At 41.2% G+C, this 18131-nt stretch overlaps 1 protein-coding gene across 8 annotated transcripts in view; it reads right to left on the bottom strand.

The window, feature by feature from the left end:
- The window catches only part of STAB2 (stabilin 2), a 75857-nt gene that overhangs the window by 39478 nt on the left and 18248 nt on the right, over positions 1-18131 (bottom strand). For 7 of the 8 annotated variants that reach the window (XR_014589812.1, XM_083858977.1, XM_083858973.1 and 4 more), the window contains 16 exons: positions 17266-17348; positions 16471-16620; positions 15027-15170; positions 14371-14433; positions 14162-14281; positions 13493-13546; positions 12725-12805; positions 11646-11795; positions 6393-6479; positions 5771-5882; positions 4367-4547; positions 3272-3365; positions 2918-3076; positions 2432-2527; positions 1605-1700; positions 558-605 (listed from right to left, as the gene is read on the bottom strand). Coding sequence is in view for 7 of the 8 variants with exons in the window: in XM_083858977.1 (XP_083715103.1) it covers positions 558-605; positions 1605-1700; positions 2432-2527; positions 2918-3076; positions 3272-3365; positions 4367-4547; positions 5771-5882; positions 6393-6479; positions 11646-11795; positions 12725-12805; positions 13493-13546; positions 14162-14281; positions 14371-14433; positions 15027-15170; positions 16471-16620; positions 17266-17348 (1718 nt within the window). In the remaining variant the exon portion in view is untranslated. The remainder of the gene's footprint in view (positions 1-557; positions 606-1604; positions 1701-2431; positions 2528-2917; positions 3077-3271; positions 3366-4366; positions 4548-5770; positions 5883-6392; positions 6480-11645; positions 11796-12724; positions 12806-13492; positions 13547-14161; positions 14282-14370; positions 14434-15026; positions 15171-16470; positions 16621-17265; positions 17349-18131) is intronic. The other variant, XM_083858972.1, reaches the window with a different exon arrangement.

Here is an 18131-nt window from a genome sequence, read left to right as displayed (position 1 = left end):
CTATTTCCTGCAGCTCAGTCAGGCCTGCACACACTGAATTTTTTCTGAGTTTTTTCCTGCTTTTTTGCTGTGGCAGGAGCACAGTCTAGTCGTACGTTTGGATTTTCCTACTGTGGGGCACGTGAAAATGGGGGAGTAAGGCATTGCCTTCCCTTCCCACTTGTCATTTTATTGAATGAGAGAAGTTGAAAGGAGACAGCTGGGGTCATATTCAGGCTCTGTTTGCACACTGCTGCTGCTTGTCTGGACTGCAGTGTGTTTTCATGGAAAACCAATCATGGCTTATGTCGCTCCCTGCCTCAGAGAGCACTACGTCTGCTGCTTGTGGAGCTTCCTTACTCACTGAATTTGGGTTCAGAAGTTGTTTATCAGGCAGAAATAGGGAACCAGATGATCAACCCCTCCACAACTGATGGGAAAGGCACCCTGATGTCTCTCTAGGTCTTCAGCTTCCTCTCTCTGACAGAAATATTGCTGTGATGTTCCCATTTCTACAAGGCTCATGTATTTCTGCAAACCTGAACATACTACAGAAATTAACCAATAAGTATACTTACATTAACCCACTGGTTAAAAGCAGCTGCTTCTGACAGAGTGGATAGCTCCTGATTAGAAAGAAGAGAGATCAATGAGTTTGTAAGCTATAATTATCTGTACCAAAATGCTCTTGACTGTGCTGCAACCCACCGTGTCTGGCCTGGCTGATGTGACACAGAGGAGGAGGTTTTCGGAGTGTGTGAAAAGCCATCTAATTAATGTTTTCTTAATACAGATACTTTCTGGTAATGGGAATGGTGAGTTACCAATTCTTGAAAATTAGGCCACGGATTGCTTAGGTGTGTACCTGACCCTGGTATGTACTGTGTACTGACCCCAGGCTAAGCATTAATTTCCTGTGATTTAAAACTTAATTCTTCTCTTAACTCTATATAAAATTGATTGAAATATATGTTGCTTTAGCTGATATTTGTACAGCATCTTACACATTTCCCAGCCCTTACTCTGCCACAGTACTTAGAACAGAGATGGACGATAGTATAAGCAGGGGTGGCAGATAGTGCTGAGAATCATATAAGATTATTGCCAGGAGCTGAGACTGAGGACACTTTCATTTTTCCTGTGCTGTTAAATGCATATTTATTTCACCAATTGACTTGTTTGGTTTTATCTGCCTGGGGATCAGCACAGTTTGTTTCAACATGATAAACTGATCATTTCCACTGAGAGAGACTGCAGGGCAGAGCTTCAGAAGAATGTACTGCTTGGTGCTCCCAGCTGGCAGGTGAGTGCTTAGCACTTCTGCAGGTCTGGACTCTAGGATTGCCATTTTTCAATTTGTTTTCAATTGCAAACTTTCAAATTGTTTGAAGCCAGAAATATGCTCTGCTCCCTTAGGCCCATTTCCAAGCCATGTTTTTAAACACAAACAGATAATTTATGAATCAGGCAAGCATCTCCCACTGGAATACCCTTTGCAGAGATCACTGGTGGGTATCATATTTTTCTGACTGTTTATAAAGGCTCTGCTACTCTCTCTGTTCAAGATCCAGGGTAAGACCTGTGCAGCAGGTCCTGTGCCCAGAGGAAGTGACCACCTTACTTACATCTGCAGCATTTCCATAGCATATTGTACCATCCCCCTCGTAGCCCTCTGGGCATACACATTCCCAGCCACGAGAATAGTTGAGCTGACATGTTGCCTTGGAACCAGAAAGAGAGAGAATTGGTCAAATACTCAGGAGACCACTCCAGCAAGGGTGGCCTGTGAAGCCTCCTACTAAGACCTGTTTATATACAAACATAAACATACAAAGAAGCTTTTTTTCACCTTCCTGTAGGGCACACTCCATCAACCCAGGGCACTAACTCCCTCCCCCACCCACCATGCCCTAAGTCTGTAGGAATCTAACCCCTTGGTTGCTCCACCTTTTCTTGTTTCCTCCCTACCTATTCTGGGCCTTTTTCTTTCCCCTGAATATGGTAGTTCCATCCTCTGCTTCCTGGTGTTCCTCACTTCAGCTCTGTTCCTGTGCCCCACCTGAGGCTGGGACTGCAGGGCACAGCAGAGCACATGCAGCCACTGATAAAGCTGAGAGATGCCTGGTAGAGATTCTTGACTTGGGTAAATATCCTAACAGGATAGTGCATCCACAGTAGTAGTTGCTGGTAGAAAACCAGCATTTATTTATTCCAGGCTTGAGATAATCCTTCTGTACTGGCAGACTAGGGAGAGCCCTTGCAGTCTATCCTCAGCTCATGTACCATACTGATGTGGTTCACACAGTTTTTGGTGCTTGTAGAACTGCTTGGAAAGTACTTTCTCAAAAAGAAACTGCAGGCTTGAAATGGCAAATAAATTTTATGGTGTGCGCAGGAGGTGAAGTGTGATATGTATCTGAACACTTTGTTCAGGGAATGATTAATTACTCACCAGATGATGACATTTTCCATTTTTTTCCAGGCACAAGTTTATGGGTGTGCATTCAATTCCATTCCCCTGAAATCCATCCTTACACTTACAGTCATTCTGTTATTTCAATAAAACATGGCAATTCATTAAAAAGATTGAAATTGTGTGCATATTCTAGACATGGTGAATTAGTTTCTCTGTGTTTCTGTAGCTTAGCATTGGCTTCAGTGGAATGACACTGACTAATATCTGCAGAAGACCTTTATACTTGACATCTACTTATGTACTTTCTAAAAATGTGTTTGCTGCCACAGCACCACCACATAGACACTGAAACTGGAATTTAGGGAGACTGTTTTGGGTAGAGAGCACCCTGTGGAAATAACATCGTTGCTGTAAGGGGGAGAGGAGGCTTTGGGGAAGAAAACAGGATAGGAAGCCCAAGCTCTGGCAGAACAAAATGGTTGAGGACATGCACTGAAGATGACATTGAATGCAAGGACCTACCTGACCTGGCCCAATGTATATGCAGGTGGCATTCTTGTGGCACCGTGCCGTGGTGGGCAACAGGCAGTTGTTGATGGCTGAGCAGTCCCTTCCATCGCCTGACCATCCTGCCTGGCAAACACACCTGTGCTCCCCTGGGCCTGTCTGAACACACTCAGCCTGGGGGAAGATGCAGAGGCAGCCATTCAGGACTCTTAGGGGACATAGGGCTTTAGCCGTAAGGCTTCTGTAAGCTCTGTAGTGGTATCTGGGGAAAGAGCCTGGGACTCCAATGAAAACTGTAACTCTTCTGCAGAAGTTTCTGGCCAAATCTTCCTCTTTGCTTACCTTTCTGTGGGAAAAGCATGTACTTACATTGATATTGCAGCCACCAGGATTTAAAATAGCACAAGGATCAACTTGGCTGCAGCTCAAGCCATCTCCCTCATAGCCAGGTTTGCAAACACAGCTACAGAGACAAGAGGAGGAAGGAGGTGTTACACGTGACAGGACAGCTCTAAATTACAGTGATTGTTTTCCACTTCAACATGCTATTTATAGGCAGCTGAAAATTGGTAACTTTGGATTCATGATGCAAGTAGCTCAAGTGTGTATGTTACCTTTTTTTTTCCCAAAATGTTGACTGGATTAATTAGAGTCAAATCAGGGATCCATTCTCTGCATATGTGACAGGGAGTGAAATTAATTCTGAGCTGATGTTATCATTGCAAAGTTGAGCTAACAGCTCTAAAATATTTGTGCATTGGCTATGCTCTCTTCCAGTGACACAGAAGATGGCTCTCTCCCTGAAATGAGTACAAGAAAATGAGCCCCCCCTGTTTCCCTAGGTCCCTCCCCAGGATTAATCTATACGGAGGGAATTACTTAGGCACTCAGGTTCGGCAGCGTCCCCCATTGTGCTTTGTCATGACTCATTACGGATACACTTCAGCAAGAGGCAAACTTGAAGGTGAGCTTCAGGCAAGTGCAGGGCAGCTGAAGCAGTAACAGAGTTTTGTGACCAGGGTTGGGGAATCTGCTGAATTCTGTGGTGCTGTGGTGTGCAAAACTTACCTGAGCTGACCAGAGTGAGATATCTATGCTCAAACTCTTGAGAATTTCATCCTTTATCAGCAAGGCTCAAACTCCTAAACCACTAAGGGGTGATTAGAACAAAGAGCTTCCTAAAATCCTCTGTAGATGTTGGTAGGAAGGGAGGCTTTTAATCAAGGATCAGATCTGTATGCAACTATCTTTCAGTGTTAAATATATAAGGTACAGGATATTGAGAACTCATAATTATTATCTTGCAACTCAAGGCTGATGTGGTGCATGATTATGCTTATTTGCTGCATAGCAGGATTGCAGTGGCTGCTGTCTGTGCACTGCTGCCAGGGACTGTTTTGGTCAGGGAAACAGAAAGGGGTTGCAGCACTGTGAATATTAATTTGATGCAAGTTACTGACTTACCTCACTGTGCCATTGCTAAGCTGACAGTCTGCATGTGCATGGCAGAGCTGTAGGGAGGGCTCACAGGGAACAATTGGCTTCTCACAGAGTTTCCCTATGTATCCAGTTCTGCAGGATCCAGGAACACAGGTCCCGTCGCTGTCAATTTGGTTATCACACTTCCCATGAATGCAGAGGCACTCTACCAGATATAAATTACTTTGTGGAATTCCACAGTGGAAAAAGGCATTTATCCTTACATAGCATTTCTTATGAATCAGCTATTCCTATTTTTTTCAACAATCTAAACTTTTGTATTTTTTAATCTCACTTTGATGGAGAACTTATTTGTTAATCACAGCCATGTCTTTTCAGGTGTGTTTTATGAGTAACTATTTAAAGTATGTTGTATTTTTACACTACTCTTACCAATGAATTTCAAAGTGCTTCAGAGAAGTAGAAACAAAATGCTATGCCCTAGACTGTAAAAGTTATTCACTGCATGACTTTTGCTGTGCTTTCAGTGACAGGGTAAGCCTTTAAGCACTGAGCCCACAGATCCTAGATTGCACAGTGCTGGGTACACAGAGCATCAGCACAGACATGCCAGCGCTTTGCTAGTACTGGGTGGATTAGGGCTGCTGGGGACACAGCAGGAAAGTTTTGTGCATTCCAAAGAAATGGCCAGTGGTGACTAGTAAAGCAAACACTAGTAAAGCAAACACTTATTACTTTGGTGGAACTGGAGTTTAGGAGATACCACCATTCCTTATGGAATTAGTGTCTCATTTTTTGTCCATGTACCTCTGAACCTTCAAGTGAGTTGTGCTTCATGAATGGCAGGCTGCTTCATAACAAAGAAGGCTAAAAATGGTTTTGTAGAGGAGGAATGTATTTATATTTGATGTTGTATATGCTGTAGACTCTCAAATGTATTATGGTTTGGCTCAGTAGAATTAAATCTGTCAGTGAAGAACTATAAGATATAAAATAGAGCAGAAATTATTCAGTAAGGACAGTTAAGTAGCCTAAACACAACTTGTTTATAGGTCTAGTTGTTCTTAGGTTTCGTGTGTTTGTCATTGCAGGCAGAATCTGTTCTGTTGTGGGCAATAGCAGATGGGAACAGAATAGTAAAGATTTTCTTTACAATTACTTGTGTGAGGAGAACAATAGATTAGTACAAAAGAACAATAAATTAGTACAAAACAAGCTATGCCCCCTCCAAAAAGTGATTTAGAATATTTACACTGACCCTGGCCTTATGATGTGTCTCTTTGAAACAAGAAATGAAAATACCCCAGGAACATCTTGCTCATCCTCCACAGGGACTGTTTAGCAACCAGTTAACTCCTACCAAATCATCACTAGGGTTCAATAGAAATAGCCCATGCTCTTATGCTGAGGCTACAGAGCTGCACTTACCTTTGTCACACTGAGGTCCATATTTGCCAGGGTCTGAGCAGAACTGGCAGCTCAAGCCTTGAAATGCTTCAGAGCAAACACAGGTCCCATTTCCATGCAGGCCATCCATGCACTGTGATATGGAAGGGAGGTGATTGTTATGTAGGAATTCAAACAGATCTTTACCCTAGGAACGAGACTACATTCCTGTCCATGTTTTATGATTCTGAGAGACTCTCAGGAAGAACCCCAGCTTTGCTGAAAAAGATGTTTCAAAGCAAAAACTTTCCTTATGCTTTTTCTTTGCTGCTATATATTTTACCTTTCTTTGCAGTTCTTATGTGAGAATAGGTAGCTGGGTCATTACTTTGTGCTGTGCAAATTATAAGCATGAGAATGGGCCACTCAGCCTTGCCTGTGTGTTGCAACCCTAGGAATCTGCAATTTGGACATTTGAGAGGTTCATTTTCCCTCTTAGCTATAACTGAACCTGAAATTCACAGCCATCACTGGACACAGATGAAGGGGGCAGCCCTTGTGGAGCCCAACATTCTTGTTGTGCAGAAATACTCCAGGGACTTTTGGGATGCAGTTCATCCTTCCCCTGTCTGGAGTGCAGGGTGCTGCTGGATGCTCTGTTTACCTGCCCATTTCCAGAGCAGGGTTTGGAGAAACCTCCTGGACATGGTCTGCAGTCAGGGCCAAAGAAGCCTTTGCAACATTTTCGTTCCTGCAAAATAAAGAAAAGATCCTCTTTTTCAATGCTTCAGGGCAGAGTGCATAAAGACCCAATCTTTATTGTGTTTTGGTCTTCTGGGAAAGGCCTGAAGGGATAACCATCTCTGAAAAGCCTTATGTTGAACCAGAACCAGCTCTGCAATGGTCTTGTTAAAAACCAAGAAGGGCGTTGGCAGTTTAATAAGGGGATGCAGAGGCGACCAGATATTGCCCTTGTTCTTATCAGACTCAGTGCTAGAAATCCCCATCCTGTCTCCACTTATGAACATGCCAGTGGGATCTGCTCATATTGTGTGCAGTCTCATATTTGTCAGTGGGAGTGTAGTGGAATTAGGATGCAGGAATTAGGATCCTTGGAATCTGAGATCAGGAACCTCAGGATGTTTTGCCCCAGGGGGATGCTGTAACAGCCAAGTGTGCTGCTTTGATCTTTCTCCTTTCTCACTGCACCACGGTGGGATTGAGCTACCAAGCAGCTCTGAATGGCCTTTCTGTTTTTTCCTTTGTGAAATGGCTTCTTGATCCATTTATTTATAAAGAGAAAATGTATTAGAAAATATTCATTTGCATATGTGATTCAAGAGAACTACAAATTAGCAAAAGGCTTACAAAGCTTACAGTTTTTAGACTTATCTGCCTGTTACTAAGTGGTTCTCACGAAGTGCAGAAGCCTATTTAGGAGCCCCAGAAGCCAGAAGGGTGCAAGTAGTTTTCAGGGGCTAATGACTTCTGCATGAACCAGACGTCCCAAGCAGTAGTTGGGGTGTGATTCTTGTGTTTCCTGCTCATTGTTATCCAATATAATGGGAAGTCCTGGGACAGGAGTGGCTGGGACCAGGAGAGGATGAGTTGTTCTGTTCTTCATGGGTGAAGCTGTATGGGGAAAATGAACACCTGGGCTTGGAGCCTCATGTGGAAACTCCTGCATGGCAGAGTGTGAGTGTGCTGTTGTCAGTGACATATGAAAAGTAATCTGGATTTTCCCTTATATTTAACTCTGAGATGTCCACTAGCTCCTCTCAGCCTGGTTTTGAAGTGCATGGAAACTACATGGACATGTCCAAACATCTCTCAACTCCAAAAGGAAGTTCACCATGTATAAGACAATATTTTGGAAAACTTTTACATACATTTCACCTTAAGGAGCTGTAATTCTATAGTTTGGCTGTTATACTGCAGGCTCTAGCACAGTGAATTTTTTGAAAGGTTCAATAATGCACCTCTGTTTTGAGAAAGGCTGGAACATGCACAAAAGGGAAGAATTTGTATTTCTAAGCTGTGTAGAGTTCTTTGATACAGTCTTAATTTCACAGCATAATTTACCTGGAGAACAGAAAGCACCTTGCTGGTATTGCATTTTTAAATTTTATTAAAATATGTATTTTTCACAATATAAACTTTCTTTCATTGTTTCTGAGTACTGATTTACAGGACTACTATCAGTTAATTTTTATAAAATGAGGAATAAAATTCCTGTGGTAGCTAGACTTGAATTTTGTATGTGGAGAAATATGCAGCTAAATTTGCATCTCTTAGATACAAAGCAGACGGGAGATCTTCAATCCTTCCTGAACTTGCGTCTGCAGACTGTTACTTCAGGGAGGATACTTAATAGAAAGGGAACTTCTAACGGATGTGAGGTCTATTTTAAACATATTCAGTTTATTAACTCTCAAAGCATCATCATCTGACTCTCATTCCTCACATTTTTCCTCTGCTGAAATAGGACTTGCTCCACCTGAGAAACAAGTTAGAGCTTCTATGAAGTATACAGGGAATTTTGCAACAGCAAACAAAATAATGCTGAAATTATCAGATGATTCAGTCATTGCCAAAAAGAGATGAAAGCGTATCTATATCTATATTTTTATGAAGTCTCTTGTATTCATATTCTTTTGCTCTCTATATTGGCAGAGCAATGACCAAAGTATGGGCATGCCTTCCCCCTGTGCTTTTGCATAACTGGTGAGTCTATTGGGAAATGTCACTTAGGATGGGCTGTGCATCCTGGAGATAGGGACACGATGCATGTTGTAAATGAGCTGTACATGCCCTCTAGATGGAAACAATAGGGATAGGGATTTGAAAAGGCATTATACCAACTGCTAAAATGCATACATATGGATGGTGTACCCTGTAAATTTAAAGTACCTCTGTTTTATGGCTTCTGTGTGTTAGAGCATGAATCTAGAGCCAAAGGGCAGCACCAGGGCTATATCTGCTGGCTCTGATTTTTGAAGAATGGTTGTTCATTTCCACCTTCTCCTTTCTTTCCCTGTTTTTCCTTCCCTCATTCCCTTCTTTTAATGAACATGAAGCTTCCTCAACAGAAGAAAACAAGGACATGAATGCACAGGTATCCTGTACTCAACCCAGTATAATGAGTTAACTAATGTTGTCTGAGAGTCTAGTGAAGTCTACACACTTAACTTCTACAAGAATATTTTATTTCTTCCTGGAAAACCACAGATTAGTTGAGTCTAGAACACAGGCACTCTGAACAGAATTTTGTCTTGTATATAGGTGGCAAAGAAAAATATTCTTTGCTTCCACATCATAGATCCTGTACTCCATTATGATCCCAGTAGTAAGATTTTTTTTTGTCTTCACCCTTTGGTTGCTTTTCCTGACCAGCTAATTTATCACAATGTGATGGTGACAGAGGCTGGCAATTACATTACTGAGGGGATATAAACTCCATTAGCAGTTTTAAAGGTGAAGTCTTTGCAAGCTCAACATGCAATAACTTCAGAGAGGTTGAACCTTTCAGAGCTGGATATGGAGTTTGTCAAAGCTATTGTCCTATTGTGACTATCAATGCCTTGGTTTTCAATCAAGTTAGCATAAATCCTAGAGCCAGAACCTCATCTGTTACATGGCTGTGTTTTGTAGCCATTGGACAGGAGACTATAAACCTGACTTATGGCATTTCTCTCACAGATTTATCACTGGAGCTGTGGGGAAAGAATCAGATACTTGTTTGGATTTAGTAGTCCTTCATGTTATACAGGACTTAAAGGAATAAAGGACCAGATTTACAAAAGAAGAGCAGCAAATAGCTGCGGTACCAATACCACTACTACGTATTCAAGGTCTGTGGGTCAGATGTATTTTGGCAAATACATTTAGACATTATAAAAGCTCTTTTATAAGCTGCACAGTCATGTCTGAAGCTGACATAGAGTCTTGCCTTTCTTTGTATTTCTGAAAATTCCTGTAAATGCATCTTTGCCCCTTTAGAACTCAAAAATCTGGCTGATCATTGTGGGCAACGCTTCCTCCTGTTGGTGTTCTTCTTCTTGCTGCTCAGTGCCACTTAGTGTCACCTACTCAGTCCCTTTCTTCCCCTGGAATGGTCCCAGCCATGGGTATCTGCTCCCTCCTTTTCCTGAGGATGGCAGTCCAGTCCCTCTCTTCTGCCACACCCCAGCAGAGGACAGACAAAAGTGTCTGCACCTCCAGGCAAGGTCAGATCTGCCTGTTTTTCAGTAGTAAATTGATACACTACCTTTACACTGAAGTAATTGGAGCACAGGGAAATATTCCCATCGAATGTGCCACAGGGGTGATGATCTCTGGGGGAAGGTGGAGCAGGGAGCTGGGGTCAGCCGCTACTTCAGTGCTGCTCACACCACTTATCAAATCATCAAAATTTGCCTTAGGCCACACATCAGACTGAGGTCCTGTTGTCCCTTCTGTGCTCTCTGTGACACTAGGAATAAGCCCTGGTGTCCTTCAGTTAGGCTCAGGTGCAGCTTTCAGCTTTTGGGTTACATGGATAAGTATGCATTAGCCTAAAGGTTTCATCTTTAGGGATGCAAAGAGATGCAAAGTCCTTGTAAGTGTGTAGATCTACCAGGTCCTACAAGCTTAGCATCTTTTAACTCTTTAAATATAAGTAGTATTTATTAGGTGGTGTTACTCTTGTATTCTGAGAGTGATGGAAATGCTTGGTACAAATAAAAACTGTAAAAGCCATCGCTCCTTTGTGTTTTCCTGGCTAGCAGTGTTCTGCTTAAATCTTGGAACATATAACTATATTTTTAGCTATGCACAAAGCTTTCAAGGCTGACAGAGGTGCCTAACTTAAATTTGGGGAATAATTTTTGTGACTAAGAGTTTTTGTTTTGCCTTTAAATAATTTTTTGCCTGTTGCTTGATGATTGATTGATGTTGGACATAATTTTTTAGGTAGATTTTTGGTAAGGAATTCAGATTATTGGAGTTCTAGGTATGGATTGCTTTTTGCATCAGAGATTGCTGCTTGGAGCTCTGCCTGGTTTATGATTATATTCTACATACAGCACTTTGTAGTTATTGCCAGAGGTAGTAGGTCTTTACTGCCAGTGTTTTCTTCATTACATTTTGATGCTGTCCAGTTCTGCTGGGAACCTTTTTCCAGGCTGTGGTTCGGGACTGTTGTAAGCTAAGACATTAAATGTTTTCCTTTTGCACCGGAACTGTTACTGGCCCAGATATGGACTTGAACATGGTCCAGGGCAGCTCGCTGGAGCTGTGCTTACTCCAAGTGAAAAGTTAGGTCTGACATTCAGTCCTCTTACCAGAAATAGCATCTGAATGTCACCAAGTAAAGGCCTGTACTGTGTTACCTAAGTGAGCAAGGTTTGTCAAAATCCACTCTTTAAAACAGGAACAGTTTTGTTTGTGGAGAAAAGCAGGGCTAGGGGAAATTGCTGCTGCTGAAAAGAACATATTTCTAATATATAAATAAAAAATTATTATGTTAATATTTTAATTTCCTGTTTCCTTTTGCTGTATATTCAGTGGAAAGGAAAACATTGATCTGGAGTAGCTTCCCTGAGAAACAGGGAGTAGTTTTCCCTGAGAACATGGCAATTGTAAATTCCCATGTACTTATATGCACGGATGGGATTCAGGAACTGGAGGAAAGAGTTGGGCTGGAGAGACAAAGGGTATTTCAAAGGGTTAATGCAACAACTAGATTTTTAAAAAAATGGAATAGGGTGTGTTCGTATGAGTTCCCTCTTTGCAGTACTGCCAGGCTGGTGGCCATTGATATACTCATTTCCAAAACTATCTCTTTCAAATGGACGATATCAGAGAAAGTTCGTAAAGAGGAAGCTGGAATGCCTTGTATGGAAGAGTTGGAGATACAGATTCATTGTGATTCTCTTACCTTTGTGTCCTGACTTGTCTCGTCGCACCAATGTGGTAGGATTGGAACAATTGTGGGTGGGATGAGAACGCCCTCAAGGGTATAAATGCGACCATTTTTTGCAACAATATCTGTTTCTTCCATTTTTTCTCCACTCACTAAGACTTTTCCCTGTGAAAGAATAAATTATGATTAATAAAAAAGTGGTTTTGGCTCCTCAGTTTCTGATGGTTTAATTTTAAATGTTTAAAATTAGTTGCTTTTGAATTTGCTGTCTAATTTTTATTATGCTTGTTTATGCAAGAAGCACAGATATATTTTGTATTTTCTTGAATATTGGTCTTCAACAGAGGTATCTAAGGTTTTTCTATGAATCTGCCCTGTCAGCCTGTGGAACTGTGAATAACAGACTGGCCAAAATGAGAAGACTACTGATAACTTCAGGCACTGATTTCAGTGGGTTTAAGCATGCCTTGCTGTTCTCTCTGACAGAGGAGAAGGAAAGTGAGAGAGAATCTGGGATCCATCCAAATTCACAGGAGAGAGAAAAATGTATTCTTTCAGCATTTACTCCTGCTGCTGCTCTGCCCTTACAAGAATTTTTATAGGTGCATCGCTACTCCAGAAGAGAAGGAAGCTAACCTAACAGATCGTTTGGTTTTGCACAACTGCTGAAAAATTAACACTTTTAAAATTGTATCCACTAGGTACATCAGGATCAGAGATGATAATATTAAAGAGAGGAAAAGAATATTTTTTGTGTGCACTGATAAGTGTTTGAAATTACTAAAATATGTAACAATTATTTTAAATAGATTTTTTTAAAATATGGCAGAACATGATTGAGGATCATTCCTGGATTGTGGATAATCATAAGGACAAAACTCCTGTAAGCTGTCCTTATATACCTATCATTTGCTCTGCATCCTTTATAATATTAATGCTAACAGTAGGTGGGAATGGCAAGTTGAAAATTCCTGCCTCATTATAGCAAGAAATTGCTCTGCTAATGCCTCCCCTTATCCCCTTTTTTTATTCCCCCTGCATGCAAAGCTGCCTGGATCAGAGTGAGCTGCTCACAGGTGGGGGCTGTGACTTACAGTGCTGGTCCTGTTAAAGTGAATGAACTGGTTTGCCATGGTCTTGATGTGCTCTATTGAGACAAGGCTGGCAACCTCAAGCTGAAATGAATATAAATTGGTTGAGAGAAGTGTAATATCATTACTCTTCAAATTCAGACAGATTTCACAAGAAAGACTTTCTTCAGGGCGAGAAAATTATTATCAATGTGATCAGCCTTGCATTAACTAACCAGCTTGTGTAACAAAGGTAGTGTCGTTAAATTATGACTGAGCTTGCTAGTTCCTGCATATAAGGACCTTATTGCTGAAAAAAGAATATTAATTTTTCTTCCAATTATTGTAATCAGCCTGATTAAAGTTAACACTTGTTTCTAAAAATAGCCCTGTTTGCATCCATAGACCATTGTGGTGGTGCTGGTACCATGAAAGTACTCATAGTTATCATGTTCCCTCTGTTCCCACTTTCTATGCTGGAAGTGACCAGGTCAGATGATATAAACAGAGCCTTTCATTAAGGATACAGTCACTTCTTTCCTTCTTTCCCCACAACAGAGACTGCGGTGGGGATGAACATCCCCCCATGAAAAACAAAGGTTTGCTTGGAGGATGAAAAAAACAGTTCTTTCTGAAAACCAGAAGATTGATTTTAGCAGAATAGGCTCAGAGATAGCTTGATTTTAATGGCAGTAATTCCTTTTCTTGGTACTCATGCCTGCAGTCCTGACAATACCCCCTGACAGTGGTTCTTGCTCTCGCACTTGGGGCTGGCAAAACAGCTGCACTCACCTCAGTGTTGGAGACAATGTGATATTGGACCAGCTCCAGCAACTTCCAGGAACCCTGCCAGGGCAGAAAAGATGTTTGTTCAGCCCAAAATGGGCCTCAGAAATCCAGTCTCGCTTGTTGAGCAGACATGGAGATGAGAAACAGCATCACTGGCTGGTATACCAGAAAACCTCTGGGTCAGTGGTGGTGCTCAGCTTGTGGCAGACAGCCTGGCATTCCATGCCCTCATGCTACCCCACGTTCTATTTTGATAGATCTTCCATGACATGCATGTATGCTGAGACAGGACACCAATAACCACCCCCTGGGACCCCATCAGCAGTGACTCCCATCCAGCGGGGCCCTTGTGGCTACTGCTTTCCTTGACTGTTCCTGCCGAGGGTGATAGATTTCAGGAGAGGTTTTGGGGCTGTGCCATGTGGCTGTCCAGGCTGTGATGTCTGGGCAAAAGCAGAGGTTTGGGGGCCTGATGTGGAGGAACATTATGCCTATGTGTGATGGGAGACCCCAGATCCTCTTCCTCTCTAGGTGATTCTTGGTATTTAACTGTTAGAGATGGCTTTCAACCTTGACCATGGGAGCTAATTTAGATGAAGTCTGGACAATGCGTGTATGCATCTCCTATCCGTTTACTATCTGAGAAAGATTTGCCTTACACGTAGACTGTACCTCTGCAGAAACCAGGTAACTCAGAACCTCAGCTTTCATGTTACTCAGAGCCCTGTTACTCGGAACAAAGACTGCGTAAGGCTGGTTGTCCTGCTGTAAATCCATTCCTAGGCCAGTTTTCTGTTTTGGTTTAAAAAAAGTGAAATTACGTATAAATGTTGAAGAACATCTGAAAGTAGATTTATGTAATTGCTTTTCTGGATCTTTACCTGTATCAAAGATGTAAATTGGCTGTATCTTCCATTAGTTTGAAGTACTGACATTATGGTTTCCTGAAATAGGATAAAAATAAGATTTGTTTTAGTTGAGAACATGGAATAAACACGAGCTCTTATGAGACACTTCTTGACTTATTGTGTGAGTCTCAGCTGTTACAGATTGAATACATTTCATTTGGGGGGCTGGTGGTGCTTGGAAATGACTGAGATGGCAGCACTTTTTACTGGTTCTATGCTGGTTTATAGTTACATTTTGTCATTGTCCTGAAATACTGGGGGGAATCACAGGACACACAGCTCTGTGTGTATGGGGAAAGCGTTTTTATCTCTTCATCCCTATTTTTAAAAGGTAGAGGAGTAAAATATTTGACAAATGTAACATAAGGAAGAGAAGCAAGCATGATGAAGATAACTGTTCACTCTTCTGCCAAGCTGATCCAGCTGAGTGGTTCCTTGGAAAATTGGCAGTGAATGTCTGTTTTCTGTGGAGACTGTGTCATTATCTTTCACTTGAATGTTGCTTCTGTGAAGTTATGTGCAATGGCTCAGTAGAGTTTGTTTAGTCAGCCATCCCCCTTCTCATTCACTAAATGTGAAACTATTTTAAGAGAAATTTTTACATTGCATGTATGTAACTTATGGCTCACCTCTTTGCTGCTCTCAAATGTTGGCTCCACATTGTCCATGGCTTTGTCAATAATGTGCAAAATTCCATTGGAAGCAATAATATCTCCCTGCAAAATTTTTCCTTTCCTCCTTCCTCCTTGGATTCTAATCCTTAATTGGTTATCCTGAAAGAAGCCAGGTAATGGTTAGTGAATTCTTTATTATGAAAAAACAGCAGAGTGAGTACACAGGTTGAATGTACTCTAAGACCCTCTCCTGTTGCTAGCACCTGAGCAATTTAAATCTGGGGAGGCTAAAGATTGCTTCCAATGCTTATCAAGGAAATGGAAAAAACAATCCCTTGGATCAGGACCATGTTCTTTTGCTTCATGACAGCAAAATTCAGAAGAGAAACAGAGACAGACCCTGAGGGGATTTCAGTGTACCTGAAAGTGTTCTGGTGACTGCTAGTAATAAAAATCTGCCAGGAAACAATTTAAAATATTGTTGTACTGGAAAGGCCAGCTTCTATAATCTTATGGGACTTCAATCCATTTCCTTATATTCTATGTATATTTAAAACAACAAAATGTTGCTGATTCTGCACTGTACTGAAGCCTTCAGGAAACAAACAGGGCTTGGACAGCAAGGACATTTTCCTGTTACAAATGGAGTGTGTACTCACTGAACATACAAAATAGGTATCTCTGCTCAGGTGCCATTGATCTACTGCAAAACATGAGAACTTGAAAACATGAAACTTGATTTCAGCCTTCACATAGGCCCAATCCATCAAGAGACCAGGAACAATGATTCCAGACTACAAAACCTAGTGTATCATCCATAAAATACAAGTTTTTTAAACTGTGGGATCAGACCACCCTGATTTTTACTGACATTAGATAATCAGGGCTAATGATGAACTTTACTATGTCTTTTTCATGGTTAATTGCCATGTGCTCTATCTCTGCTGAAGACTTGTGTTTGCTGCATCGTTCCAAGGTGGCTGATGCTCCATGGGAAGCGGGATCAGCAGCTCAGTCAGTGTTTGCTCCATGTGAGCAGTATTTACAGGTTTCCAGCATAAACTCTGGGTATCTTTCTCCCCCTGCCACCTCTTACTTCACCTGGGCTCCTTTAATGCCCATCCCCTGCCCGCACAGCTCTGTTGGTCATACCTGCAGATTTAAGATAACTTCATTTTAGCAAACATTTTAGACCAGTCTGTGTTAGTCTGCCAAGTCACTCAGTGTTGATACACGACTAAAGGTAACTTTTCTTTTTGCTGGTTTTAGTGGAAACTTTGATGACAATGAGGTTTCAAGTTTGACTTGAACTCCTTGTAATGCATGGCCACAGCTGTGGTTTTTCATAATACAACAGTTATCTCCCTCCTGATGTCTCCCTGCAAAATGAGCTTTCCTAATCCTTGTAGAGGGAAAAGAGAGCACTATTTTTGCTGTGGGAGCCTGAAAGACCACTTACCTTTTCTCCCTTTGACATCACTCCTGACTTGCCAGTCAAAGTATATATGACATTAGCATTTTTCAAGCTACTGGTGTTCAGTTGAGCTGCAATAATATGGAGTTTAACAAAGTACTGAGCTTTCTGTTTATTTTTCAGAAGGTCCTTTATCTAGAAAAGGAGAACAACAGAGATTTATTTCAATGCAGCCTTCATCTAAAAAAAAAAAATTAAAAATGTTAATGGTGAATGCTCTTTTGTTCTCTTCAGTTGTTATATTCTGAAATTACATATTTTACCCTGAAGTGAGGTGTTGGAATCTGAAAAATGTGGAGACCTCTCTCATTTTCAGTTCAGCTCACATTGTACCCTTATGTCCCTGCATGAGCAGTAGGTGCCTCCAGAATTGTCCTGATGTCAGTGGAAGGTGCTACTTACATGTCAGTCTCTTTTTTTTCACTAAAGCCATTAGAGATTTTTTATCCCCCTTATGTAAAAGGTGGCCTGCAGGCCTCATGGCTGACAATTCAGATCTTAGTTCAGCCCCTGTCTCAACTGAGTGAAAAGCCTTTGAGCATAGTCTGTAAGACAAAAACTTACTTGAGGCGTGGCAGTATTCTACCCTAACCCACCAAATTGTTGTGTTTTTCTTTCAAGTGGGAAAAATGCAGTCTGTAGTCCCTAGATTTAAATGTGACTAGAAGTGTACAAGAGCAAATTATCTGTATCTGCTGAATGAAAACACTTACAACACAGATGAGATTTCTGCAGAAGCCAAATCCTCCCCATGTGAAACCTTTTCTCTTGTTTACTTACATTTGTACCTTTGAGTCCCTTGTTTGTTGGTACAAGTACAGTAAATGGTCCCAGAGTGCTCAGCTGCCATTCATAGGTATTTTCTTATGAGAAGAAGGAATAAAAAAGTTTAAATGCCTATTGAAAAGCTCATTCAACAAAGGGACTGTGCAAAGCTGTGGGGAGAGAATAAGCAATAATATTATCTGATTATTAAATATTAATTTAAGATTCTAAAGTCCAAGTCATTAAAAGGTGAAAGAGAGATGGGGTGTGAAATCCAGGTGCTGCTGCATATTTGACAAAAAATGAGGCAAAATATTCAGGATGCTCCTGACAGCTGGATTCTGTGGCATGCAGGCTGGAGCAAGAACACAAAACCAGCAGTTTCTTCAGAGATGTGTCCTTGCAGGAACACAGCCTTTTGCTTTAAATCAATTCCATCTCTATGGGGTGAGAAATATGCTGCTGATAACCTGCTGCTACTGCAAATATCAGCAAGCATATGACTGGTAATCAAAACTGATGCACTGGAAGTTAATTAGGATTCATTTATTACCCAGAGGCTATTTCTGTATCCAAGACAGCAGCATGAGAGACCACTGGTTTGGCAGCTGAAGGCATTAAGTATTCCTGATATTCAGCTCTTTTACTAGAGGTGTAAAATCAGAACTGAAAAAAATCTTTACAGTTGTTACAGGTGTATTGTATAAAGAATTTATCTCCAAATTAATATGCTGTCCTACAAAAATCTATAAATTCTTATCTTTTGAAAGACATCAATGTGGAGTGAACATATTGTAAGATAACTTGTGTGGTTAACATGTCTTTCTAGCTTCTGGGTAGTAGATCATATGGCACATTTACATCCAAAACCTAACCAAAGA

Source organism: Zosterops lateralis (genome assembly GCF_965231275.1).
Source record: "Zosterops lateralis genome assembly, chromosome: 4".
Taxonomy (NCBI): Eukaryota; Metazoa; Chordata; class Aves; order Passeriformes; family Zosteropidae; genus Zosterops; species Zosterops lateralis.
Note: the sequence above shows the minus strand (reverse complement) of the source record. Positions and strands in the feature narration are given on the sequence as shown.